This window comes from Panthera uncia (assembly GCF_023721935.1).
Source record: "Panthera uncia isolate 11264 chromosome C1 unlocalized genomic scaffold, Puncia_PCG_1.0 HiC_scaffold_4, whole genome shotgun sequence".
Lineage (NCBI taxonomy): Eukaryota > Metazoa > Chordata > Mammalia > Carnivora > Felidae > Panthera > Panthera uncia.
Genome location: NW_026057585.1, coordinates 6711873 through 6737642, shown reverse-complemented (window position 1 = coordinate 6737642; position 25770 = coordinate 6711873). Strand labels below are relative to the sequence as shown.

Sequence of the window (25770 nt, the reverse complement as noted above, 5' to 3'; positions counted from 1 at the left end):
CTGTCCCCCTGAGTGTAGCTTTCATGTCAGTTCGCCTTGAGGAAAAATCAGTGCAGCAGGTCAGGCTGGCTTCTCTGTTTTTGCCTTTTTCTCTGGGATCCTGACTTCTCCAGCTATGACTTCCTAAAGGGGTTTGAACTTCAGTTATCGTCTTGGCCCTGTGAGGCACTGGGAAGCACCTACGTCGCTTAAAAATTGGCAAATGTCTTGGGGCGTGTGGGTGGCTCAGTCCGTTAAGCGTCTGACTTCTGCTCAGGTCATGAGCTCATGGTTTGTGAGTTCAAGCCCTGCATCGGGCTCTGTGCTGACAGCTGAGAGCCAGGAGCCTGCTTTGGATTCTGTGTCTCCCTTTCTCTCTGCTCCTACCCCACTCATGCTCGCTCTCTCTCTCTCTCTCTCTCAAAAATAAACATTTAAAAAAATTGGCAAATGTCTCAAGAGAAAAAGCAGTAGACATTGTGGGGCCCACGTTGGTGTGTTTCTGGGATCTTGGTCCCCTGATCCTACATACCTTGATTACTGACAATGCATTCAATTAGCTGTTTCTTGTATTTTAGCCATCTTTTGTAGTTGTTTGTGAGGCTGGAGTTGATCTGATACAAGCTACTCTCCTTCATAGCAGAAAGGGAAAATCTCCCTAAAGAGGAAATCTTAATTATTGGTCTTTAGAAATGTATACCCTACTTCCCTCCCCTCCTTCCAAAAAAGCATTGGAGGCAATTTACAAAGACATCCATGTACATACATGCAATAAAAACCTTAAGATGAAGGTAAAAAAAAAAAAAAAAAAAGTACAAGGGCAGTAGGGACATATAGAGATAGAGAAAGGTATGGAGATAGAGAACAGATTATTATTAGAACTTTAAACTGTGTATGGTTTCCATAGTTGACCATATTTAGTACTGACTTGAAGCTAAGGTATGGACGGACACATGAATTTTGTATATGTTGGGGGAAACAGGAGTTGGAAGTTGGGATAGAGAAAAGAGAGATGAAGTTAGCAGTAACAATTGCATTAGGTATTTTTTCTTCGAGGTTGTTTTGTAGGCTTAGGCAAATTATTTGTTTAAAGTTTATTTATTTTGAGAGAGACAGAGTGCAAGTGGGAGAGAGGCAGAGAGAGAGGGAGAGAAAGAATCCCAACGCAAGGCTTGACCTCACGAAACCACGAGACCTTGACCTGAGCTGAAACCGAGAGTCAGATGCTTAACCGACTGAGTCACCCAGGCGCCCCGCAAAATTTATTTAGAACGGGAGTTAGGAGACAGTAGAAGCTTCTGAGACTTACCTGTAAGGGTTTGGGATGTGGTGCTGGGCCACTTAGTAACTGGGAGTGCTAATGCTTTGGCACAGAAGCTTTCATACCGCTACACAGATGTGAAGTTGCTGTGCCCTTATTTTGTCTTGAATAACAAAGGCACTTTTGGCTGTGCCAACTGGCTTGAATGCAAGGAATGCCTGTGTACTTCTTGTTTTCTTGGGAAAGAATGTACAATGGTCCATCAACAGGTATTTTTTTCTGGTACTACATTTCGAGGGAATTTTAACATACGGACGCTTGAGTCATTGAACAACACAGTAGTGTCCTCAGTGGTGCTTTTAAGGCTGATGAAGAAATGCTTTTCGTATGAGGGGTTCTTACACTGAACCCTAAAAACAAATGAAAGCACAGGTTAAAATCGTTCCTTTGTAAAGACCTCTTTGTGGAGAGCTAAATTAATACGTTTCAGTTGCCATGAAGTGTCTGGGGCTCTTAATTTGAAATACTGGTAGAATTTGGAAAACCAAAGGAGAAAATTGTTCTTTTTCCGTCAGTTATGAACTGATACAAGAGGTTTTGACAAAAATTGGCAGTGGGTGGCTCTGCAGACACTCTTTTTGATTTGAAAAGGGCCATATGCTTTAATTTTTACAAACTATATTTAAAAATATTATTAGCTGTTATTTAACAATATTAAAGGAAATCTGTGCTAAATACCAGACTGCTCAGAGCAAGTTGAAATTCTGTTACCAAAATTTAACATCTTGGTTTGTACGGATGAGGGAACATCTCTGTTCTGCATGCAAGATGCTGGCTGGGTTTATATCTTTTTAGATTAGAATTTGATCTTTCGAGCATCTGTTCATACCTGCTTTACTTTTCCCAGTGGCACGCTAACGTAGCCAGCACTGAAGGTATTTTTGCAGGTTGAGCTGGAACATGGAGGCAGGAGTGCCCAAGTGATCCCAGGAGAGAGGGGGAAGGCTTCACCGAGGAGGTGCTTCTGGGACAGTGTCTTCCAAGAGGATGAGGAGATTGCTGGAAGGCATTCCAGGTGAAGGAGATACAGAAGCAGGGGCCGTGAGACCTCAGAAAGCATGGCATTTCCAGGAAATGAAGGGTCCTCTGTTTTGTCAGAGGCTGAACTTTAGAGGGTGGAAAAGTGGCAGGAGACAAAGCCACCCAGAGTGGCCAGCCTGCCGGTGACCTCGTATGTCTTTTATTCATTCACTCATTAAGCAAATGTTTATTGAACAAACTGCTAGGTACCAGGCCCTGTTCTAGGCACTGGCATTCAGCAGTGAACAAAGTAGATAACCATCGCTGCTCTTGTAGAAACTCACATTCTAGTGGGAAGAGACAGACAATAAATGATAGTAAAAATATACAAATACACATAGAGTCTATTAGTGATGAGTGATAAGAAAATCTGGCAGGAGTAAGAATGGGGGGTGTGGGTGTGTGCACAAGAGGCTGACCCGGGAATAAAGATCTGAATCCAGTGAAGGAGGCTTTGAGGTGGAGTGTGCTCTGAACTCTGGACCCGCGGAAGAGCACGGAGGTTGGAGAAGATCTGGTTTGTTGCAGGAATGTTAGGGGGAAGGCTTGGCTGGCTACCATCCAGGGAGTGCGTGGGAGAGGAGCAGGAGGTTCGAGAAGCAGCGCTGGGTCCTGTGAGGCCTCAGATGCTAGTCTGTGAGGCCTCTGTAGGTTTGGGCTTTGACCTGAGATGGGGAGCCATCGGCAAGTTTGCAGCAGGGTGATGACCTAATCCAGCCTAAGTGTTTAAAATAGTGCCTCAACTGCTGGGTTGGGAGTACAGGGCACGAGTGGAAGCCAGAGGCCAGCTGGGAGGCTCTTGCAATAATTCAGGTGAGAGGGATGGTGGCGTGAACTGGGGGAATCACGTGGGGGGCCGTTGGGAAAGATCGATTGTATCCTGGAGGTGGTAAGGAGCCATCACAGACCTTGACTAGTGAACGGACGCATGATTCGTGGGTTAAAAAGATGATTTTGGCAACCACGTGGGAAACGGATTACAGAGCTGAGACTAGGGGCTGGGTTGGGTGCCAAAGCTCCAATCACTAAGAAGAGGGAGAGAGATGGGAGAGAGACCTTATAAGGGATGTAGGCTCCTGCCTGAGGGCGCTGTGGGCAGCTTGCTAACCCTGGTCAAGTTCTTGACCACTGACAGAAATTGACAAGATTTGTACATTAGGGAATTCCTTTGTAAACCTTGCCAAGAAAGCAGCGTGGAAGGTTGTGATGTGGTTAGCTTCTTACCACCGCAGGGCACTGCGGTGAGGGTCCACAACTCAGTGACTCCTTACACAGTATGGGTGTGTGTTGGGGTGGGGGTGGTTATTTCTGTCTCCATTTCACGGATGATGAAACTTGGCCCCAAGGAGGTTAAGCACCGGGCTGTACTGCCTCTTTTTTTTTTTTTTTTTTTTTTTTTTTAATGTTTTATTTATTTTTAAGACAGAGAGAGAGCATGAGTGGGGATGGGGCAGAGAGAGAGGAAGACACAGAATCCAAAGCAGGCTCCAGGCTCCAAGCTGTCAGCACAGAGCCCAACGCGGGGCTTGAACTCACGAACTGTGAGATCATGACCTGAGGCAAAGTCGGACTCTCAACCGACTGAGCCACCCAGGCACCCCTGGGCTACGCTGCCTCTTAAGGGTCTCCCCCACAACATTTCCTTCTGAAAGTTCTCTTAGGGATCTTCACAATTGTCTGGTCATCACTAAAAGTAAATATAAAAAAGAGATTGCATATGTCCTTTGTGAACTCTGGTGACGAATGGGTTCAGGGCTGAATGGTCATGTAGGATTCCAAGGCCCTGGGTTGCCAGTGATAGAAATTCGCTGAAGGGGTATGAGTGGGAGTGAGTGAAATTGCAAGATACTGAAATGTGCGGGGGAAGAAGTATGTACACGTGCGTGTGCGTGTGAGTGGAGTGATTGAGGTGGTGTGGCTGGATCCAGTGGCTTGTGATGCCAGGTGAGGTTCAATTCACCTGTCTGATCCAGGTGCCTGCCTGGCTCTCTTTGCTGTAGATGGCCTCCTCACATAGTCAGGAGGGCTGTGCAAATATGGCTTCAGAGCAAATCATCTCTTTTTTTTTTATTAAAAAAAATTTTTTTTAATGTTTTATTTATTTTTGAGAGAGACAGAGACAGAATGCGAGTGGGTTAGGGGCAGAGAGAGAGGGAGACACAGAATCCGAAGCAGGCTCCAGGCTCCAAGCTGTCAGCACAGAGCCCGACGTGGGGCTCAAACTCACGAGCTGTGAGATCATGACCTGAGCTAAAGTCGAATGCTCAACCGACTGAGTCACCCAGGCGCCCTTCTCTTTTTTTTTTTAAACTGAAGTATAATTGACGCAAATACATTCGTTTCGTACAGAATAGTGATCCAGCCTTTGTATGTATTGTAAAATTATCACCTCGGTAAGTGTAGTTACCATCTGTCTCCATACAAAGTTAATACACTATTGTTGACTGTGTTCCCCAGGCTGTCCATTATATCCCATTGACTTATTTCATAACTAGAAGTTTGTACTTGTTCATCCCTTTCACCCATTTCACCTCCCCCAAGCCTCCTCTCCTTGGGCGACCACCAGTCTGTCCTCCGTATCTATGAGTTGGACTTTTGTTCTATTGCTTTGTATTTTAGATTCCACGTGTAAGTGAAAGCAAATGTTATTTGTCTTTTTCTGTCTGATTTGTTTCATTTAGCATGGTACCCTCAAGGTTGGATAGATACCCAGGAGTGAAATTGCTGGATCATAGGGTAGTTCAATTTTTAATTTTTTGAGGGACCTCCACACTGTTTTCCTGAGTGGCTGCACCAATTTACATCCCCACCAACAGTGCACAAGGGTTCCCTTTTCTCCACATCCTCGCCAATACTTGTTATTTCTTCTCTTTTGGGGGATACCTCGTTGTGATTTTGATTTGTATTTCCATCATTATCAGTGATCTTGACCATCTTTTCATGTGCCTTTTGGCCATCTGTATGTTTTCTTCTTTCTTTAAAAAAAATTTTTTTTTTTTACATTTATTTATTTTTGAGAGACAGAGAGAGACAGAGCATAAGTGGGAGAGGGGCAGAGAGAGAAAGAGACACAGAATCTGAAGCAGGCTCCAGGCTCTGAGCTGTCAGCACAGAGCCCAATGCAGGGCTCTAACTCACAAACCATGAGATCATGACCTGAGCCAAAGTCGGACGCTTAACCTACTGAACCACCCAGGCACCCCTCTTCTTTCTTTTTCGGAGAGAGAGTGCAAGCAGGGTCGGGGGTGGGGAGAGGAAGGGCAGAGAGGGAGAAAGAGATTGAGACTCTTAAGCGGCCTCCACACAGCGCAGAGCCTGATGCAGGGCTCAATCTTACGACCCTGGGATCATGACCTGAGCCAAAATCAAGAGTCAGACACTCAACTGACTGAGCCACCCAGGTGCCCTTGCCCTCTATATTGTCTTTAGAAAAAAGGTCTGTGCAGATTTTCTACCCATTTTTAATTTAAATCAGATTGTTTGGGCTCTTTTGTAATTGAGTAGTATGAGTTCTTTATATGTTTTGAATATTAACTCCCTATTGAATATATGATTTACAAATATCTTCTCCTGTTCAGCGTGTTGCCTTTCCATTTTGTTGATGGTTTTCTTTGCTGTACAGAAGCATTTTAGTTTGATGTAGTCCCATTTGTTTATTTTTGCTTTTGTTACCCTTGCCTTTGAAGTCAGATCCAAAAAAACATCACTAAGACCAACTTCATAGAGCTTAACACCTATGTTTTCTTCTAGGAACTTTGTAGTTTTATGTCTTACATTCAAGTGTCTAATTCATTTTGAGTTGATTTTTGTATATGGTGTAAGATGGAGGTCCAGTTCCATTCTTTTGCCTGTAGTTGTTCAGTTTTCCCAGCACCATTTTGTATTCTTGCCTTTTTTGTAAATTAATTGACCACATGTGCATGGGTTTATTGCTGGGCTCTGTTCTCTTCCATTTATCTTTGTAGCTGTTTTTATGCCAGTACCATACTGTTTTGATTGCTGTAGTTTTGTAGTATAGGTTGAAATCTGGGAGTATGGTACTTCTGACTTTGTTCTTGCTTCTCAAGATTGCTCTGATGATTTAAGGTCTTTGGGGTCTTTTGCAATTCCATATAAATTTTAGAATTATTTGTTCTAGTATTGTGAAAAGTGCCATTGGAATTTTGATAGGGATTACACTGAATCTGTAGATTGCTTTGAGTGGTATGGAGATTTTAACAATGTTAATTCTTCCAATCCATGAACATGGAGTATCTTCCCATTTATTTGTGTCTTCTTCCATTTCTGACATCAGTGTCTTATAGTTTTCAGTATACAGGTCTTTTATCTCCTTGGTTTATTCCTAGGTATTGTATTCTTTTTTTTTTTTTAATTTTTTTTTAATGTTTACTTATTTTTGAGAGAGAGAGAGGCAGAGAGAGGGAGACACAGAATCTGAAACAGGCTCCAGGCTCAAGCTGTCAGCACAGAGCCCAACGCGGGACTCGAACGCTTGAACCTTGAGATCATGACCTGAGCTGAAGTCGGATGCTTAACCGACTGAGCCACCCAGGCGTACCATCTAGGTATCGTATTCTTATTGATGCAATTGTAAATGGGATTGTTTTCTTGATTTCCATTTCTAATGATTTGTTATTACTGCATAGAAATGCAACAGATTTTTGTATGTTAATTTTGTGTTCTGTAGCTTTACTGAATTCATTTTTTCTAACACTTTTTTTTGGTGGAATCTTTAGGGTTTTCTATCTCTAGCATTAGTCATCTGCAGATAGTGAAAGTTCTCTTCTTTTCCAATTTGGTTGCGTTTTATTTATTTTTCTTGCCTAATTATTGTGGCTAGAACCCCCATACTATGTTGAATAAAAGTGGGGAGAGTGGGTATTTGTCTTATTTCTTATCTTTCTTATCTTATTTCTTATCATTTGTCTTATTTCTTTCTTATTGAACATGATATTAGCTGTGGTTTGTCATATATGGTTCTTGTTGGGGTATGTTTCTTCAGTACCCACTTTGATGAGAGTTCTTATTGTAAATGGATGTTGAATTTTGCCAAATGCTTTTTCTGCATTTATTGAGATGATCATATGATTTTTATCTTGCGTTTTGTTAATGTGGTGTATGACACTGATCAATTCGTGGATGTTGAACAAGACTTGCTCCCCTGAAATAAATCTCATTTGTTGGTGGTGATCCCTTTAATGTATTGTTGATGGTATATGACGGTGTGTGTGTGAATGGGTGTGATCCATTTAATGCATTGTTGAATTTTGTTTGCTAATGTTTTATTGAAGATTTTTGCATCTATGTTCATCAGGCATATTGGCCTATAATTTTTTTTTTTTTTGTAAATGGTGGTGCTATGTGGTTTTGGTATCAGAGGAATGTTGGCTTCATAAAATGAATTTGAAAGCATTCCCTCCTCTTCAATGTTTCTTTGAATGTTTGGTAAAACTCGGAGAAACCATCTGGTACTGGACTTTTATTTGTTGGGAGGTTTTTGATTACTGATTCAGTCTCCTGAGTAATCAGTCTTTTCTGATTTTCTACTTCTTCCTGATTCATTCTTGAAGATCAACTATTTCTAGGAATTTATCCATTTCTTCTAGGTTGTCCAATTTGTTGGCATATATTTATTCACAGTAGTGTCATAATCCTTTGTATTTCTGTGGTATCAGTTGCAACTTCTCTTTCATTTCTGATTTTGTTGATTTTTCCTTTTTTGCCTGGTGAGTCTAGCTAAAGCCTTGTCAATTTTGTTTGTTAAAGAATTTTGTTTATCTTCTCAAGGTTCTTAGCTTCATTGATTTTTTTCCCCCTGTTCTCTTTATTTCCTTTTAGTCTTTATTAATTTCCACTCGTGATCTTTATTATTCCTTTCCTTGCACTAACTTTGGGCTTCTTTGGTTGTTCTTTTTCTAGTTCCTTTAGGCATAAAGTTAGGTTATTTATTTGATATTTCTCTTGTTTCTAGAGGTAAGCCTGCATTGTTACGAATTTCCCTGTCAGGACCACTTTTGCTGCATCCCATAGATTTTGGTATGTCGTATTTCTGTTCATTTTCCTCTAGGTGTTTTTTTAATTTCTCTTTTGATTTCTTTGTTGTCCCAGTTGTTTAATCTCCACGTATTTGTGTTTTTTTTTAAGTAAGTTTTCTTCTTGTAGATGATTTCTAGTTTCATACCATTGTGATTGGGAAAGATGCTTGATATCATTTAAGTTTTCTTGAATTTATTGAGACTTGTTTCATGGCCTAACATGAGCTGTCTGGAGAATGTTCCATGTGCACTTGAGAAGAATGTATATTTTGCTGCTTTTGAGTGGAATGTTCTGTATATATCTGTTAAGTCCACCTGGTCTGATAATGTGCTGTTCAAAGCTGATATGCTTACTGATTTTCTGTCTCGATGATGTATCTATTGATGTAAGTGGGGTGTTAAAACCCTCTACTATTATTATATTGCTGTGAACTTCTCTCTTTAGGTCTGTTAATATTTGCTTTAACATTTTACTTTATTTTATTATTTTTTAACGTTTATTTTTGATAGAGAGAGAAACAGAGTGCAAGCAGGGGAGGGGCGAAGAGGGAGGGAGACACAAAATCTGAAGCAGACTCCAGGCTCCGAGCTGTCAGCACAGAGCCCGATGCGGGACTTGAACTTAAAAAGCGTGAGATCATGACCTGAGCTGAAGTCACATGCTTTCCTGACTGAGCCTGACCAGTGGCCCCTGTTAATATTTGCTTTAAATATTTTGGTGCTTCTATGTTGGGTACATGAGTATATATAAATGTTGTATCTTCTTGCTTGCTTGGACCTTTTATCATTATGTAGTGGTCCTCTTTGTCTTTTTAACATCTATTTTGTGTGATATGAGTATAGCTACACCAACTTTCTTTTCGTTTCTGTTTGCATGGAATATCTTTTTCCATCCCTTCATTTTCAGTCGGTGTGTATCCTAAAGTAAGTCTCTTGTAGGCAGTATACAGAAGAGACTTGTTTTTTAAAATGCATTCAGCCCCCCTATGTCTTTTTATTGGAGAATTTAGTTCATTTACATTTAAAATAATTAAAGATAGGTATGTACTTCTTGCTATTTTGTTCACTGTTTTCTGGCTGTTTTGTAGTTCCTCTCTGTTCCTTTCTTCTCTTTTTCTCTTCCCTTGTGGTATGATTTCTTTCTTTAGTGTTACATTCATTTCTCATTTTCTTTTGTGTATTTACTATAAGTTTTTGCTTTGTAGTTACCATTAGGTGCACATATACTGTCCCATGTACGTGACAGTCTATTTGGATCGATAGCAACTTAAATGTGAACACATTCCAAAACTCTACACTTTTACGCCCTGCCAGCTCACATTTTGTTTTTGATGTCACATTTTACTGTTTTTTATTTTATGCATTTATTAACTAATTATTGTAATTTTAATTTTATTACTTTTGTCTTTCAACTTTTATACTAGCTTTATAAGTGACTAATCCCCTACTTTTAATATATACTTACCTTTTCTGATGAGATTTTTTACTTTTGTATGGTTTCTCGTTGTTCGTGACATTTTTTTCAGCTTTAAGAAGTCCCTTTAATATTTCTTGTAAGGCTGGCTTAGTGTGATGAACTCCCTTAGCTTTTGCTTATCTGGGAAACTCTCTCTCCTTCAATTCTGAATGATAACCTTACCAGGTAGAGTATTCTTGGTCAGAAGTTTTTTCCTTTCAGCATTTTGAATATGTCATGCCACCCTCTTCTGGCCTGCAGAATTTCTGCTGAAAAATTGCTGATAACTTTATGAGGTTTCCCTTGTATGTAACAAGTTGGTCTTCTCTTGCTGCTTTAAAGGTTCTCTTTTTTTCTTTGACTTTTGACATTTTAATTATAATGTGTCTTGGTGTGGCTCTCTTTGGGTATATTTTATTTAGAATTCTCTGTGCTTATTGGACTTGGTTTTCTATTTCTGTCCTCAGGTTAGGGACGTTTTCGGCCATTATTTCTTGAATTAAGTTTTCCACACCTTTCTCTGTCTCTTCTCCTTCTAGGACCCCTATGATGTGAATGTTATTCCATTTAATATTGTCCTACAGATCTCTTAAGTTATCTTCATTTTTTATTTTTTTATCTAAAAAAACCATTTTATAATGTTTGTTTATTTTCGAGAGAGAGCACAAGCGGGGGAGGGCCAGAGAGATAGAGACATAGAATCCAAAGCAGGCTCCAGCTCTGAGCTTGTCAGTGTCACAGAGCCTCATGTGGGGCTTGAACCCACCAACCGTAAGATCATGCCATGAGCCAGAGTTGGATGCTTAACTGACTGAGCCGCCCAGGTACCCCATATCTTCATCTTTTAAAATTCTTTTTTCTTCTTGCTGCTCTGAGTGATTTCCAATGCTTTGTCTTCCAGTTCACTGATCCATTCTTTTGCTTCATCCAGTCTGCTCTGAATTCCTCTACTGTATATTTCAGTTCAGTTATTGTATTCTTCAGCTCTGTAACTTTTGGTTGGTACTTTCCTCTATTTTCGTATCTTTGTTGAAATTCTCACTGGGTTCATGCATTCTTCTCCCAAGTTTGGTGAGCATCTTTATGACCATTACTCTGATTTCTTTATTAGGGAGATTACTTATCTCCATATCATTAAGGTCTTCTTCTGAGATGTGCGTGTGTGTGTGTTCTCTTGTTTGGAACATATTTCTCTGTCTTACTTTGCTTGACTCTCCGTTAGTTTTTGGGTGTTAGATGAAATAGCTACCTCTCGGGCATGAAGGAGTGGCCTTGTGTAGGTAATGATCCTTCTTGTTCGACCTTGCCATAGCTCTTAGTTGTCTCTCAAACCTTTGTCATTGTCTAAGTAGCCTGATTTATTCTTGATATGTCCCTATTGTTGAGGGTGTGCCAGGATCTGTCACTGCTCCAAGGGGACAAATCTCATTTATCACCTCGTTTCAGGCTGAGTAGAAGCCAGACCCTTAGGCAGCAGTTTTTAAATTATGCAAATATATACAGTCCTGTGGGACTGCACTTGTAAACCCTGCTGGCCTCCAGACCAGGAGATCTGGAGGCGTCCCTTGGGGAACAGTTGCAAAATTGGGGCCCTGAGAAAGTGTACAATCTTATTGGAAGTTCTCATCAAGCTGTAGTGAGGCCAATGGGGTGCACAAGGATGGTGTCTCTTTGCTTATGTTCCCTGGGAATGCCTGCATAGCCTCCGGATGTGTTGGAAACCTGAGGGTTATCCTGCAGGCTGAAGCTTCAGGATAAGTAAATAGGCCTTTTTTCGCAGGAAGACCCTAAGTGTGTTGCCGTCTGCTGTCTGTGCAGTGTCCTGTGGGTGTTGGCTTGCTAAGAACTGTCTTTCTGATTATCCTAGTCCCCTGGAGTTCAGGAACACCAGCCCCCTTGGCCACCAGGGCCAGGCAGATAGGGGGTATCTCCTGTGTGGTTTCTGCATGTCTGCTGGCTTTAGCAGATCAGCTAGAGAATGTAGGGGTGGGGTACCCTGCCAGCTTCAGAAAGGCAGTGGGAAGATGCCCATGGGCTTTAGCAGTGCAGCAGGAGAGTGCCCTGTCTGCATGCATGCTTTGGCCCGAGTTGAGGGTGGGAGAATGCCATGACCACTAGGGCTTGCCAGCCCCAGCCAGGGTGTAGGGGAGCGTCACAACTGCCACCTGCACTCATCAGCTTTGGCAAGGGAGGCCGAGAATGCTGTGATTGTTCCTGCTTGCTTACGCCTGCCAGGGAGCCGGTATTGTTGCAGTCACCCAAGATCTCCAGCCTCAGCAAGGCGGCAGGACGGTGCCATCACCACTCACCCCTACCCAGCCCAGTGAGGCCATGGGAGGGTGCTGAGTTGTGCCCAAGCACCCAGTCTACACCAGCAGGGTAGGTAGAGAGCTACAAATGGTCTCTGCCAGTGCCCCCATCTCTGGAGAGAGCGCCAGCTGTCTTTCCAGCAGATGCCCCAGACCAGCAAATGAATCTCCTTCACATACAGTCTGGGTGCTTTTGGAATGGGTGCTTTTTCACTGGATTCTGGGGCAAGTGAGACTGCAGGTAATCCCTTAAATTTTTTTTTAATGTTTGTTTGTTTTTGAGAGACAGAGCATGAGCTGGGGTGGGAGTGGGGGGTGGTGGGCAGAGAGAAAGGGAGACACAGAATCCGAAGCGGGCTCCAGGCTCTGAGTGTCAGCACAGAGCCCAATACGGGGCCCGAACCCACAGACCGCAAGATCATCACCTGAGCTGAAGTCTGATGCTTACCTGACTGAGCCACCCAGGCATCCCTAAGCAGGTGATCCCTTTAAAAGAAGAATCTCCATTTCCCGTGGCACCGTAGGTTCTTTGGATGTCAGCCCTGTTGGATTCTAAGCCAGATGTTTTGGGGCGCTTGTGTCTCCAACATGGATCCCAAGGGTTGGAGTGTCTGATGTGGGGCCCCGACCCCTTGCTCCTCCAGGAGAAATGCCTGTCTGCCGAGATGTTCCTGCAGTGGGGGGGTGGTTGTTTTGGTGCGACAGTGTTCCTAATTCTCCCACCCATCTCAGTGTAGTCCTTTTGTCTTCTGTTGTGTGGACACAGTTCATCTAGTTTTCAGATCTTTTTCAAAGGGAAGTGATCCCTACATAGCTGTAGATTGCATATGTCCTTGGGAGGAAGTGAGTTCAGGATCTTCCTACACAACCATCTTGGACGCTTTCTTTCTTTTTTTTTTTTTTAATATGAAATTTATTGTCAAATTGGTTTCCATACAACACCCAGTGCTCATCCCAACAGGTGCCCTCCTCAATGCCCATCACCCACTTTCCCCTCCATCCCACCCCCCATTGGACTCTTTCTTTTTGAAAATCATCTCTATAGTACCCTGATTCCAAGGGAACTGAAAGTTTCTGATTGGCTTCCGCAAAAGTGAGCCAGAATGATTCTGATTGACCCGGTTTCCACCAGAGTCAGCCCGATCTGAGGAGCACTTGAGGAATGCTGGACAGCAGGAAGGCTATATGCTGTGTGTTTGCCAGAAGCAGTAGATGTGAGGTCATGGGCCACATCCTGTAAGCACCGGGTTGTCCTAGGAAGAAAGCAGCAGCATGTTTGAGTGCTGTTCCGTAACAATATGACAGTCCTGTTGTCTGCAGGAAGACACGTGACCCGCAGTTCCGAGTTATTAGCACCAATAACTCTATTTTTAAGGAGAGTGTTTTAGGGTGTGGCATCTTTTCTTTGAACGGGGCAGCAGTCCAGACCTGCCCCCCCGGTAGGCTGACAGACAGCCCCCCTGCATAGAGCACACACTAACCTTATCACTATTTCTGTTGTAGGGATGCTTCCTTTTCCCCCCCTTCAAGGAAATGGTAATGGGTGCAGAAAATAAGAGATGGGTTTTAAAAAGTGTTCAACTTGTTTTTCTTTTTTTTACCCCAATACAAATTAAGATATATAATTTTCATCATCATCTGGTACACACACACCTTTGTGTACTTAACGTTGAATGCAACAGTATTTATTCCGTACTAAATGCAGTGGACTCTAATATTTCCTCTTCTGTTGCGTTGTATTAAGACACACACACACATGCTGGTCACAGCCACTACAAATTCATTTCACAACCACCGAATGGCAACTCAGACTTTGAAAACCATGAAGTGAATCATTGGAGAGCGAGCAGCAATGGTGTATCCGTCTGCTCGGGCTGCTGTAACAAAGAACCACTACCTGGGGGCTTCCAACAGCAGATAGGTGCTCTCTCACAGCTCTGGAGACTAGCAGACCGCATGCCAGCGGGGTCAATTCCTTCGGAGGATGAGGGAGAGTCTTCTCCAGGCCTCCCTGCCCGCTTCCGGTGGTTTGTGGGCAACCTTTGGTGTTCCTTGGCTTGTAAACACCTCACCTCCCATCTCTGCCCTCATTTTCACGTGGTGTCTTCCCTTTATACACGTCTGTGCATAAAGAGAGGCTTCCCTCTCTTTAAGGATACCAGTCATAGGGTTAGGGTCCTGCTCTGTGCTCGTATGACCTCAACCGATGATGTCTAATAACAACTGATAACCTCTGCGGTGACCCCATTCCCAAGTATGGTCACCCGTTGAGATACTGTGGGCTTGGTCTTCACCATAGGGGTATTGGGTGGGGATCGTAATTCAACCCTTAACAAATGATAGAAATACAAAATTGAAAATACATAACAGAAGTTCCCTTTTTATTGAGCTCTTGTTACACGGCAGACTCTCAGCCAGGCATTTTCCGTTTCACAAATTCAGTAAATCCTTCTTTCCCCATTTTATAGTTGAGGCAGCCAGAGCTAAGAGAGGTCAGTCTCTTCGGTTTCCTTCAGAGTGTATACTCCTATCAGAGTGTATTTGAGGGCAAATCTGGTGTGGTAGTTGTTCTTACAACTAAACTTTCTAGGGAAATTACTCAATTTTGTATGTGATTTCTGTATAAGACATAACTGATTCCCTTATAAAAATCTAATTTCTTTGTATTGGGAATGAGCTCTTTCCAGTCCTTCTAATCACTTCATACTTGCTTTTTAAAAAATTTTTTTTTCATGTTTATTTAGTTTTGAGAGAGAAAGAGAGAGCGCAAGCAGGGGAGGGGCAGAGGGAGAGAGAGACAGAGACAGAGACAGAGACAGACAGAATCTGAAGCAGGCTCCAGGCTCCGAGCTGTCCGCACAGAGCCTGATGGCGGGGCTTGAACTCACAAACCCTGAGGTCATGACCTGAGCCGAAGTCGGACGCCTAACCGAGCCACCCAGGCGCCCCTCTTGTCTTTCCATTATAATTGTTAGTATAGTGTTGATTTTGTTCAGTTTTTTTTTTAAACAAGGAGTATTTTTTTTTTTAATTCTTGTGATTTTTGAGTGATGTTGCTTTTGACCTAGCCATGACTGACGTTAATACTGAAGAAAGAAAAAGAGTTAATTTCGAGAAATCTAGTGAATGTGCACTCATCCTAGTACAAGGTATATGAATACCCAAACTTAGACCTCCTGGATATCAGAGCCCATGGCTTCCCCTTTGCCTTAGTGCTATACCAGTTTGTTCATAAAACTGGCACATCAGGCAGGAGCCAGACAAGTTCATTTGGTCCAAATTGAAATGCTGTACACATGTCGTAAATGTACCACAAAATCACCCTCAAGTTCATGGGAAAGATGACATCTTAAAGGCCACATAGGTGCGGTCCCCGGGGCCCTATCAGAGGCCTGGGAGGTATGTGCTCTCGGGCCAGGGAACACCAGTAAACTCTTGGCTTTGTCCTCTGAACTCGGCAAGCTGCCGAGTTCCTAACAACGCCCAGCAACCAGCCAGACAAGGCGCTGTCTCCCTTTGTGTTTCCCTATCCTCATTCTGAATTTAGATCAGGGTGAAGAGTAGAGAGAAGGAAATGAGCCAGAAAATAGAAAATTAATACTTGGTGGAGTCGTCATATTTTAATATTAATTTATAGGCAATGTCAGATAACCGGAGTTAAATCTTTTTATCAGCAGGCTGCTCTCGGGTTTCGGGATTGGCATCCATCAGTGTAAATCAGGTCTCAGGAGCCCTAGGGAATGGTCTCCAGGGATGAGGGTTGATCCAGGGTGGGCAGAAATGTAAATACTTGATTAGCTGTGTCCTTTTCTTTCGCACCAACCCTAAAATATTTCTGCATCACGCTGAGTGACAATGGTATGTTAAATAGTAACGGGAGGGAAGAAGCCATTCAGGTTTACGGTTAGCCTACTTTTAATACTTGTCTTCTTCCCCGCCAATCCTAGGAAACTGTTGTGTGAGAGGCACGCACTTGAGGGTTGTATTCCTGGCTCGGGGTTCTAGGGATGGGCTTAACCTTCTCAGATCGAGGCAGCGCCTCATTTTTCCCAGCTGGCCACATGTCACATTTTTGCCACAAGCCTGTGAGCAGGAACACCCAACAGGGTTTTGACCCATTTATCCTGGGATGACCTTCCACGACTCAACGCCCGCCCGTCCTCTCTTGTCATTGCAGCTCTGTGTCGAGGGCGTGTGGTGAGAGTCCCCTCGGGGAGCCTGGTGCGGGTGGTGGGCACCGAGCTGGTCATCCCCTGCAACGTGAGCGACTATGACGGCCCCAGTGAGCAGAACTTCGACTGGAGCTTCTCGTCTTCGGGCAGCAGCTTCGTGGAGCTGGCCAGCACCTGGGAGGCGGGCTTCCCGGCCCAGCCGTACCGGGAGCGCCTGCAGAGGGGCGAGATCCTGCTGCGGCGGACCGCCAACGATGGCGTGGAGCTCCACATCAAGAATGTCCAGCCCTCGGACCAGGGCCACTACAAGTGTTCCACCCCCAGCACTGACGCCACCGTCCAGGGCAACTATGAGGATATAGTGCAGGTTAAAGGTATAGCCTCTCGGGGGGGGCATCGCGTCAGGGGCCAGACCTTCCCCGGCCACTAGGCTGGGGGTGACTTTGCCAAGAAAGGAGACTCCTCTGGGGCTCTGCTCCCTCCGTCCAGTGGACAGAAAGAAGCACCTTACCTGCTTAACAGCAGAGGGTAGGCGGGGTCACCTGGGAGGGTCCTTTCTCTTCACTGTGATTCTGACCCATCCTTGGCTGGCGTGGTGGCAGGGCCCAGGTCTGGGCCAGGCTGCCCGCACTCGCTCCAATGACTGGCTGGACAGCCGTGTGGCCGTGGGCATGCTACATGGCTCCACTTCTCCTCTGTGAAACGGTGCTCCCCTTAAAGGCTCCGAGCACAAGGTGATTAGCAGATTTGCAATGAGAAGGTGACGGTCATGATAACGTTCACTCTCATGAGACTATCACATACTTCCAAGCTTATGCCCTTCTTCGTGCCCTTCATGATCTCAGTGCCCACTCTAGAATTTGTGTGAGTTCTCTGTAGAGACAGGACGACGTGGTCACTGCTAGCTTACAACGGACCCCGCTAGCTTACTGGCCTCTCTGCGGAGAATCATACCTTACGTACCTGGAATGTTTGGGGTTTGGTTTTGTTTGTTTGCTCGTTTTCCATTTCCAAAGTCCTATTAGATTTATTCCCACCTTTGATTCTCTGAACCCAATGAAGAAGACCAGGCAGGATATTTGCCTAATTTACACATGAGGAAGTAGAAGAGCATAGGTTAATTACTTGCCTAAAATTCTCTCAGCTAATTAGTAAATAAGCAAGAACAAACTATTTTCATTTGGGGCCAGCAAAATAGAAACATTATTATCGTTATTACTTAATTATGCATTTACTTGTACCCTGCCTTGTTCCAAAAAAGTATTTATTTATGTATTTTTTAAGTTTGTTTATTTTTGAGAGAGAGAGAGAGAGAGAGCGAGAGTGCACAAGCAGAGGAGGGGCAGAGAGAGGGGCACAGAGGATGCGAAGCTGGCTGACAGCAGGGAGACTGATGAGGGGCTCAAATTGATGAACCGTGAGATCCTGACCTGAGCCCCAGTCGGACGCTGAACTGACTGAGCCACCCAGGCGCCCCGCCATAAAGCATTTATATTAGAGCAGGGACTGTAGGTAACGATTGGGCAAGTAGAAGATGTACACGATGATCTAAAAAAAGAGGGCAGACCCAAGTATCTGTTCCCTCTGTAATCATGCGCAGAACTCTGCCATGTCTCAGCTGCTGTTCCCCTGCCCCCCACCCCGTTCAACCATCGTGAGGGAATAAAACAGCCACATGCATTATGTAGGTATTGACACATCAAATCTGCCTCTTCCGTCACCTCTTCCTTATTCTAACAGAAAATCCTAAAGATGTTTTTTAGAAAAAAGTCCCATGAGACATTCTTGATTGCAGTTCAGTAATGTGTTGCTTTTAGTCACAAACACGCTCTACCTCTATTAGGTCAGATGCACACTTATGTCCCCTGTAATTCTCATGTTGAGGAGTAGGGGGCAGCCAGAGAATTTCCCCCACCCTGTTCCCACAGTGGTTTCCTGTTTCTTCTCCAGTCTTTGGAAGGAAGAAGCAAGGAGAGGCTTTCCTTGGGTGAGGAAAGGAGATAGATAAACGGTCACAAAAGAGACTGGCTGGCTCCCCAGGTGGTGCCTCCGGTGCCTGCCCGGCACGGTCCAGGGTCTGTGTGGCCCTCGGCTTTGTGGCTGTGTGCTAACAGATAACTGGCCACGGGAACTGAGTCATGTGAACCAGACTCACAGACCGATGTATATACTAGAAGGTCATTCATTGTGCAGTAGAGATGGTCTTTAGGATAGGTCTTTTCTAAAGATGTAGTTTTGTCTTAAGGACGCTGAATTCCTTTCTCGGTGTGGAATGTCGAGAAAAACGGAAGAGATCATGAATAGGGGTGTTTGAGGATTCTTTTATCCAGCTTGTAGACCAGCCTGGGAGATTGTCCTTGCCCCCTGGTAGAGGCCACTTTTCTGGTTACCTCGGTTATCACTTCCCTTCCTAACGTGCACTCACCAACACTTTCTTGATTTCTGGCCCCTTATTCTAGACTCTGTAAAGAGGCAGCCTTTTTGCAAATGGCCCTAATAGAGTAAATAGCTGAGGCTTCAGGTTTCCTTAAAGGGTTCCTATCCTGCAGAAACTTTCTGCTCACCCTAGTTATTCTTAGGCATTTCCTGGGCCGCAGGGCACAGGCAGCTCATGCCATGCTTTTGCCGTCTTCCCATCATGCTGCTTTATCTGCTAGGAGATTCTTCAGGCTCCCTATTGCAGCCCTGTGCCCGAACAGAGGAGTGTTTGACAGTAACAGCTAGTTATCTTCCAGCTTTGCCGAGTGCCAGGTACCTTCCCTTATCACTCCTTCAACTCCCTCAACTCCCTGAGATGGGTCCAGTTGTCACCCCTGTTTAGAGATGAGGAAACTGAGGCACAGGGTAGTAAAGCAACTTGTTCAAGGGTGGCAGAAACGCATCCCCAGGGCACAACTCCCAAAAGGGAGTGTTTTCCATCCAGCTGGGGGGGGGGGGGATGTCTTCTTAGTGCCTCTTCTTTTTTCTTTTTTCTTTTCTTTTTTTCTTTTCCTATTTTCTTTTTCCTTTTTTCCTTCCTTTTTCTTTTTTTTTTTCTTTCCTTTTTCTTCTTTTTTTTTTTTTGCCTTACGCACAAATTAAAATGGGGAGTGTTCCCACGTGGTCATTAAACAGGGCAGGGGCGCAGGGCCGCTCCCCCTGGGGCCAGAAAGCCCTAGAAGGGGCTGGTGCCTGCAGGGGCGGGGGGCGCGGCGCGACTGACGCCTCTCCTTCCTCCCGCAGTGTTGGCCGATGCCCTGCAGGTGGGTGCCGGTGCGCCGCCCGAGCCGGGCCTGAGCCTGCGCCTGGGCGAGCCGTTCGAGCTGCGCTGCTCGGCCTCCACGGCGTCGCCGCTGCACACGCACCTGGCGCTGCTGTGGGAGCTGCAGCGGGGCACGGCCCGGCGGAGCGTGCTGGCCCTGACCCATGAGGGCCGCTTCCGCCCGGGGCCCGGCTACGAGCAGCGCTACCGCGTGGGAGACGTGCGCCTGGACACCGTGGGCGCCGACGGCTACCGCCTGTCCGTGGCCCGCGCCCTGGCCGCTGACCAGGGCTCCTACAGGTGCGTGGTCAGCGAGTGGATCGGAGAGCAGGGCAGCTGGCAGGAGATTCAGGAGAAAGCCGTGGACGTGGCCACCGTGCTGATCCAGCCGACAGGTGAGCTCCTGGGACTTATCCGGTTGACACCCTGGCCTGTGTTCTGGCCGGTGCCGGGGAAAGAAACAGGCAGGAGGGAGCCCTGTCCTTTGCTGACAGGTCACCTGCGCCCTGGCTTTGAGGGGATGGGGGAGTAGGTGGTGGTGACAGCTGGGGAAAGGCGCATTGGTGTTGTGCCGTGTGCCTGTAGTGTGGCTTTACAGCTGCTTCCTGTCTGGATTCATACTCAGGGGACGCTGCAGGTTGCAGAAAATACTAAGACAGTCTGTTGACTGAAAGCTTAAGTCCCTTTAAGTGTCAAAGTGAGGTCCGACCTGGTGTTCCGAGGGGCTTTGGGGCCGAGCTGTCCCCACCCTGCTCCCTTTATCGTGTTTTGGCTTTATCTTGCTCGGGTGTTTCCTGAATTTCTGAATCCTCCATTCTGCACAGCTGGTGGGGATGTGTGTCTGTCTCATGCGCAGACCTCTCGTCTATCTTGGGTCCTCTGGGTCCCCTCAGATGGGCCGTGCCCTGCTAGGTGAGACTTCTCTAGGGCTGGGCCTCTTCTCATTCCATGTATGACACACACCCCAGGAGCAAGCATCTGGCCCTGGGGTCTCCGTGCAAGAAGTTCTGAGTCCTCTCATCTGTGAAGTAGCCTTTGTTTAAAAAAAAAAAAGCCCAACTGAGGGAAAAAGAAAAAAAAAGCCAACACTTTCCTATTCCTACTGGAGAAGTAAGAAAATACAAGAGACATTTAGGAAAAGCCATGAAAAGACAGGTACGAGAGAAAAACAAGCTGTTGTTGACTCAGCATCCAACAGGCATTAATGGAGAACCTATCAGGCGGTCAGCCCTGTCTGGGCCCTGGGGTCACAGGGGTTTGAGGAACGTTTCCAGGCACCGTAGAACCTTCAGCTTTGACAAAGACAGCGTAAAGAGACCATCTCAAGATGTGGCCCTTGCTGTGGATGGATGGCTGTCCTTGGTTTTCTGGGAATCTAACGTGTTCACATCTGTTGCTGCCGCCCCCTGCTTTGTACGGTGGGAAGACAGACTCATTTCCTCAGTGTAAATGCGAATGTGTGGCCACTCTGTAACTCAGACGGGAAGGAAAACAGGAAACCGTGCACACGGGGAGTATTTTTCCTCTGCAGACTGCATGGTCCTGAGCATTTTGCTCTGCCTTTATACCACTGCCCAGGAATTGGGTTTGGTAAAAAAGCAGGTTCCTGAGTGAGGTTCCCGAGTGACCGCAGCCATTAGTGAGGTGAGGCGGGAGGTGCTCTTGCCGAGGAAGGATGCTACCCATCGCGGTCAGTCTTGGTTCCACTGGCCGCAGAAATCACTTTCTAAATGGACTCAGGTCACCTTCCTTTGAGGAGGTGATCTGCCTGGAATCTGCCCTAAGAAGCTGGGATGTTCAGCTTGTATCAGACAACTGTTCTCACAGGGCAGAGGATTAGGAGTTTCAGCTTTGCAACAAGTTACCTTTTTGTGCAGGAATCTCAACTGTAAAGGTATTTGTTATTTCAAACAAGCCACAGAACCCATAATAGCTAGTATGAGACTTGAAAACTCTGAGCCTGCGTGTACTAACCTCTGACTCTCACCTGAGCCTGGGGTTCGTAACCATTTTGTGCCATGGGCCGCTTTGACGGTCTTTTGACAGTCCACAGATGCTTTCTCAGAATTAACGTGTTTTAACTTCTAAAACGCATATTTGAGCTGACAAAGGAAAACAATTACATTAAAATAGTTATCAAAATATTTTAAGACAAATTTGTTATGTAGTAATATTGTGCTTTATTCATTCATTAAATAATCTGTAGTGGCAGGCTTAGTAACTACTGTACTTTCCAAGTAGCAGTGGATGCAAATGATATTTTAAGATACGTGCAACAATTACAACGTCCTTTGAAAATATCTGTGGCTTCTTTTTTTTTTTTTTTTGAGAGCAAGAGAGAGATCACACATGTGCACAAAGGCAAGATTTTTTTCCCATCCATGTCACAGAGTTCCTAAGCTGCCTTCTTGGACTCCAGGTTGAGAGCCACCACACTGGAGTGCTGGCCTTTCTCTTTTGTCAACACCTGCACTCTCCAGAATTACCTTCTTAAATATTCTTATTGCATTGTTATGATAAACAGCCCAAAGCCACTTAAACAGTGGGCTGTGTAATATATATGGCAATACCCGCCTCCCCGCCATGTTGGGAGTGGTCTGGTTCATGCACATCTTGGTGTCTGATTTATGGGTTCAGTTCTGTCCAGCCCGAGAAAGCTTCACCACCACAGGCTTTGTCTGAGGTATCCCCTTGCGTTACGAGTCCTTAGAAATGATTCTCCTTTTTCTTTCGCCTGCACTTTCCTGTCTCCCAGCTGTGAACCAGCCCCCCCCCCCCCCCCAGTCCAGAACATACGGGAACAATGGTTAGTGATGTGACAAGCTATTTCGCAACTTGCGGAGAGAAAATTACAAAGTGAACTATTCAGTTGAAGAGCCGTTTCTGCCGATATTCCTAAAGCTAAGAATCCGTTTTCTCCATATGTGCAGTCTACAGCTGTGTATTTACCCCTGCTTCCCTCACGTGGCTCTCTCCTGAGCCTCCTGCCTCCAGCCACACAGAGGGACGCTAGCAGCATTCCAGGGTCTCTGACCACAGGCATCATATGTGGGGCTGTTCACCACAGCACAGGCTCAGAGCAGAAGTTTCCATACTGACTCCTCTCCAAAGATGCCCTCAAATTACTTTTGGCCCCTTTCAAGAAGTGAAGGAGGAAGCACAATTTGGAGGGTGAAAAATTCGACTTATCAGTTCTCTTTTATACTATTATACCCACTTCGTTTTCCATCTTCGTCAAGGTGGGTCTTGAACGTGGCCTGAAATGGTTGTCGGAAATGTTGTCGGCTCTGGAAATACTCCTGTGAAAACCATCTACTCCAGAGGGCCTGGGCTTTGGGGTTGGGCCGTTTCTGAACTAGGCACCAGCCTTTGTTACTGAGCTTCCTCAGGATAGCTGACGCTGAGCCAGTCTTGCTGGAAGACCAGGACTGCGCCTGCACTTGAACCCCCTGGGAGGCGTTAGCTATTTCTCATTTAAGCAGTTGTTCCCAGAGCATTACCACGAATTGAATGTTTTTCTACTCTGATTACAGATGTTTAACTTCTTTAAAAAAAACAAAAACAAAAACAAACAACGCTCGAATAAAGTAAAACGTTTCCATGTAAAAAGCTTTGACAGGGGAATGCTGAAACCAGATCTGTCTTGAGACTGTGACACCAAATACTTCAATGCTTCATCTAAATATAGTCTACTTTTAATCATCCACACTCATGCGAGAAGGCAGTGGTGTGGGGAGGTCAAAAGTCATGGCGTTTTGCAAAGTTTTAGAATATATGCTTTATGTTTGACTTTAAGGTGGGCGCGCCTAACGGAATATGTGATGCTCTAAGTACATTGCATTTTGAAGACTTGACTCATAAGGCATATTGTCTGGTTTCACTTTCCTGGTCCTTCTGTTTAGGATTTTCTCCTGTTGTGCCCAGAAGATGTTTCCACCCTTACCTCCTGCCCGCCAGCCTCCAACCCCAAGGCCCTAGTCCCAAACTAGTTACGTCAGCCAGTCAGAACTGAGCTGTCCTTTCTCTGTAGAAGCACCCAAGTTTTATCACGCACATGGTGAAACTATAATTGTAGTTTTGCGATGTTCCGACTTCTTTTCAAACAGTCGCCTGTGTGACCTTGGGCAACTCACTTAACTTCTCTGTGCTTCGGTTTCCTTGTCAGTAAAAGGGAGATAATGCTAGTACTTACCTCCTAGGGTTGTTTTGAAGGTTAATATTTACAAGGCACTCAGAACAGTGCCTGGCACATAGTAAGTGTATTAGTGTTTGCTGCTGTTAGTATTTTCATGGAATGAAAAGAAACGAGTTATAGTTCCTTAATTTATTCAGTAAATATTTCTCACACACTTACAATTGCACAGAGCCTTCTGACTTTAATGCCATAAATAAGATAAAAGGAGAGGAGGATCTAGGAGCACATGGGTGGCTCAGCTGGTTGAGCATCCGACTTCGGCTCAGGTCGTGATCTCATGGTTTGTGAGTTCGGGCCACACATCGGACTCTGTGCCATCAGCCAGAGTCTGGCTGGGATCCTCTCTTCCCTGCCTCTCTCTGCGCTTACCTGTCTTGCACATGCACTCTGGGTCTCAAAATAAACACTAAATAAATAAATAAATAAATTAATTAATTAAAAAAAGGATCTAAAGCAGGGAGGGGCAAACATAACCCTGTTTATCTAGATGGGTTTTGTTTCTTTTTTTTTTTTCATTTTCAAGTTCTGCGAGTGGCTGTGGCCAGGAATGTGTCTGTGGCTGAAGGAAAGGGGTTGGACCTGACCTGCAACATCACAACCGACCGAGCAGACGACGTCCGACCCGAGGTGACATGGTACTTCAGCAGGACGCCTGATGGCACTTGGCCTGGCGCCCCCGTGCTGGCACGGCTGGACCGGGATTCCCTGGTGCACAGCTCTCCTCACGTGGCCCTGAGTCACGTGGATGCACGCTCCTACCATTTACTGGTTCGAGACGTTAGCAAGGAAAACTCCGGCTACTATTTCTGCCACGTGGCCCTCTGGGCACCCGGACACAACAGGAGCTGGCACAAGGTGGCAGAGGCCAGGTCTGCCCCAGCCAGTGTGGATGTGACCTGGCTAGGTGAGTGCCTGGTGGGGGGGGCGGGGACGGGGTGGCTCTTAGCCTTGCTGGCTCCCTCCCTTCCCTGGGATATCCGGATGAGTTAGAGCACTGTGCCTTTTGCGTGATCTTGGCGTTCTTTACATCAGGACCAGCATACTTTAGCCTGGCTAGATCCCAAGGTTGGGGGAAGGAGGGGCAAAGCAGGCTGAAATAGAATCTGGCAGGCAAGGGCAATGTTTGGATAATGTGGCCTCAGTTGTCTCAATGCCCTCATTTGAGAGGATATAGTTTCCTTTTGTTGTCAAGATTTGCAGGGTCGGCCCCTCCGAAGGGCTCTTTGAAATGGATCTTTGTTGGAGCGAGAGCACTGCCATTCTCCCTTTCCTTTTCCTATACTCTGAGGTGCTCACTGGCAGGAGCTGGTGCCTTCCTAAAGCCCAGAGCAGAAAGAGAATTCCTTCAGTTAATGGAATGCATTTTTTTTTTTTTCGCTGAATGCCCTGGAATCCCCAAATGATTTTATTTGCAGCTGCCAGTTCAGTGCAGGGGTCTTCCTGCTCCCCAGGCTCTTCTGGTGGGCCCTCTCACCGGCTGCCAGTTCCCGCTGGAGGAGCAGGGCCGTTCTCACCTGTTGACCACCTTGACCCTCACTTTATAACAACTCCGCATGTATGTGAAATTGTCGTGCCCTCGTCTTTTTTTGCCATTCTCATCTCCCCCGGCCCTTGTTTTCCTACACGCTTGCCCCCACCCAGGGCTGACTTTCCTCATTTTTGTTCCTCTCTTATAATTAATTACAGAGAAGCTTAAGCAAGATCGGGGACGAGCAGAGATCGGGGCGCACCATTAAACAGGTGGGGACGGGCCCACTGTCAGACTCTTCTGTTTTGAGCTTGATCTCTCCGCCATCCCATGGCTGTTCTGAGCCCTGATGCAGGCATTGGGCTCTGCTGTGATTGTTAGTAGGTAAACCAGATCTGTAAAGGCCAGGAAATCATTTCCTCCATTGTCTGATGCTAAGTGCCCTCCCACCATGACCCCCATCCCACACTTAGCTCTTCCTCGTCTCAGTGTCAAAAGTCTCCCGGGTCAGTGGCACGATCACTGTCTGTTTCTTCCTAATTTATCGGCAGAGAGGGGGAGCCGGCAAGTGGGG

The 25770-nt window shown here is 45.5% G+C and overlaps 1 protein-coding gene across 1 annotated transcript in view; it reads left to right on the top strand.

The window, feature by feature from the left end:
• PTGFRN (prostaglandin F2 receptor inhibitor) overlaps positions 1-25770 on the top strand; it is an 85477-nt gene that overhangs the window by 24631 nt on the left and 35076 nt on the right. Inside the window, exons 2-4 of the mRNA XM_049618375.1 lie at positions 16298-16666; positions 19515-19928; positions 24252-24632. Of these exons, the coding sequence (XP_049474332.1) occupies positions 16298-16666; positions 19515-19928; positions 24252-24632 (1164 nt within the window). The remainder of the gene's footprint in view (positions 1-16297; positions 16667-19514; positions 19929-24251; positions 24633-25770) is intronic.